Source organism: Grammomys surdaster, unplaced genomic scaffold (assembly GCF_004785775.1).
Source record: "Grammomys surdaster isolate TR1022 unplaced genomic scaffold, NIH_TR_1.0 189, whole genome shotgun sequence".
Lineage (NCBI taxonomy): Eukaryota > Metazoa > Chordata > Mammalia > Rodentia > Muridae > Grammomys > Grammomys surdaster.
Window position 1 is genome coordinate 3,104,033 of NW_021604634.1, and position 2,387 is coordinate 3,106,419.

Genomic DNA, 2,387 nt, shown 5'->3' on the forward strand with positions numbered 1-2,387 from the left:
AAGAAGAAGAAGAAGAAGAAGAAGAAGAAGAAGAAGAAGAAGAAGAAGAAGAAGAAGAAGAAGTCAAACATCCAGAGGATTGGGAAAACTACAGCAACCCTCTGGATTTTAGGTTCTCCTGTAGGAACATGCTCCAAAAAGTTCAGAGCCCACATATGCCCGAAGATCCCTCCTTGCATTCAGAATTCCAAATGTCTTCAAATGCACCCATAGAAACCAGTTTCCAAATGCCTCAAGAGCTTGCAAAGAATTTGCCTTTCCAAGTGTGTCAGAGTCCCCTAGTGACTCCAAGAAGTCCAATGCAATCAAGTCTTTCAGTCATTAAAAGGGACTTAGGTCAGCAAGAGTCCCAAAGTCCATCAAGACAATCAAGTATACAAATGCAACCAGGTCCTGCAATGGACCCAGGTTTACCAACTCTGAGAAGCCTCTTAGTGCGTTCAAGTCATCAGATACCTTCAAGATCCTCACTGAGATCTAGTCTCCAGGGTTCTCTAGGACCTATGGTGCTGTCAGCTGAATATGATGACCAACAATCCAGCCTTGTGACTCCAAAGAAGCAAAAAATATGCACTGTATACTCCAAAGAACAAAAGCACCTGCTGCAAAAATATTTTTCTGAGTGCTCACACCCAAAACAGGAGCAATGCACGGCACTGGCATTATTGATTGGTATGAGAGCGAATGATATCCAGATCTGGTTCAAGAATTACCGGGCTATGTCCAAGAGGAAGAATCTCCAGAATGTTCCAGTAGCATTGCCAGAGATAAACGGAAGCTCCGAAGCTGTTTCTGAGGCAACCCATTTTCCTGGTTCTTTATCTGTTGTTGCTTCTGCCAATAGAGAGTCCATATGTTCAGGCACATTTGGTGAGGATTCCATTCCCAAACTCAACTGCAACCAGGAATCTTCTCGCCATCGTGACCCGGCTTGTGATGATTCCAGGTTTAGTCAGCAAGAATATCTGCTTGATGGCCGTGCCCCTGTTACAGCTGAGGACTCTAGTCAATCTATAGCAGTTGAAGTCCAGACTGACCTAGCAGTAGCTGAAGCTCCAGTTGGCCTGGCAGCTGCTGCCCAAGGCCCAAAGGATGCTCAAGGTTCAGGTCCATCTGCAGAGGAGCTCTGGCAAAGGATCCTTGAAGATTTTTGACAATTCAGATGACTGGCTTAGTATGTCATACCATCCAGACTGCAAGTAACACCTCCCAGTCCCTTGACCAATCCAGGCCTTTACAGCCAGGGAGAAGTGTTAATGCACATCCTTAATCCCAGTATTTGTGGAAATTAACCAGGCCTATCTGCTGAAGATTCATACCACTGTGGTTTACATAGTGGGATTGTTTTAAAGTCAGTTTAGGTATTCATTCTTTATTGTTAGATTATGTGTTCATTAAATAAAAGGAGAAAATAGTTACTGCAAAAAAATTCTTAAAATATTTGGAACTTCGGTAAAATACGTACAATTAATCCCCAAGGAAATCCATGTCTGTTAATAAAAAGCACTCAAACAGAATAACAATAGAAACACAATGTATCAGAGCCAGAAGGATGCACTTAAGGTATGCCAAGGGAAGCTTAAGGCTTACAATGCTTGATTAAAGAAAAAATGTTTAAAACCAAACATCCAAGCAGGCAATTTAATGTTAAAAAAAAAAGAACATTGAATTGTACATGAGCAATGAAAGTAATAGGTCAGGCATCATGTATCAATAAACAAACTAAAAATTATATACAAAGTTAGCAAAACCTATAAATAAGGCCTTGAAAATAAGTATTAGATCAATACATTTCTACTTAAAATATAAACCTAGCTGAAGCCATATATGGTGTTACACACCTGTGCAGGAGCTTCACCAATAGTTCAAGGCCAGCATTGGCTTCATACCAAGTTTAAGATTAGCCTATGCTACATAACAAGTCCCTGTCCTAGAGACATAATAGTGAAAAGCCTAGTTGAATTTATAGATGCTCAAAAACACATTTACACACACAAGATTGTTCTCCATAATCAAATATGCCAATCACATTTGTACAAGGAAGAAATAAAACTCTTAGATTCTTGGACATCACTATTATCAAACTTTCAGAAAACAAGACGAGCTATTTCATAAGTTGTGTTAGAGGGGACTTGCCAGGGACAACAGAAAATGAGAGGAAGACAGCACTTAACTCCCTGGGGAATAGACACAAAACATTCACAATGTTTCCAAACTGATTCCAGAAATCTGGAGATACCAGCAAACAGTGTCACAAATCAGGGCAAGACTCTCGGTCAACTTATGCTGAAAACTTTCAGTAAAGTAGAAATAGAAAATCATCTCTTGTTTTGACAAAACTTGATGACACAAAACCCATTCTCCTGCAGACACAGAAGTGAGCATGT

General features: G+C 40.2%; 1 protein-coding gene across 1 annotated transcript; it reads left to right on the top strand.

Annotated features, from left to right (window-relative positions):
- The first annotated feature begins 155 nt into the window (after positions 1 to 155).
- LOC114622498 (homeobox-leucine zipper protein ROC2-like) lies at positions 156 to 1,154 on the top strand. Its single transcript, XM_028768917.1, has 2 exons — positions 156 to 372; positions 499 to 1,154. Exons 1-2 carry the CDS (start codon positions 156 to 158, stop codon positions 1,152 to 1,154), a joined length of 873 nt encoding a protein of 290 aa, XP_028624750.1.
- Positions 1,155 to 2,387: the final 1,233 nt, after the last annotated feature.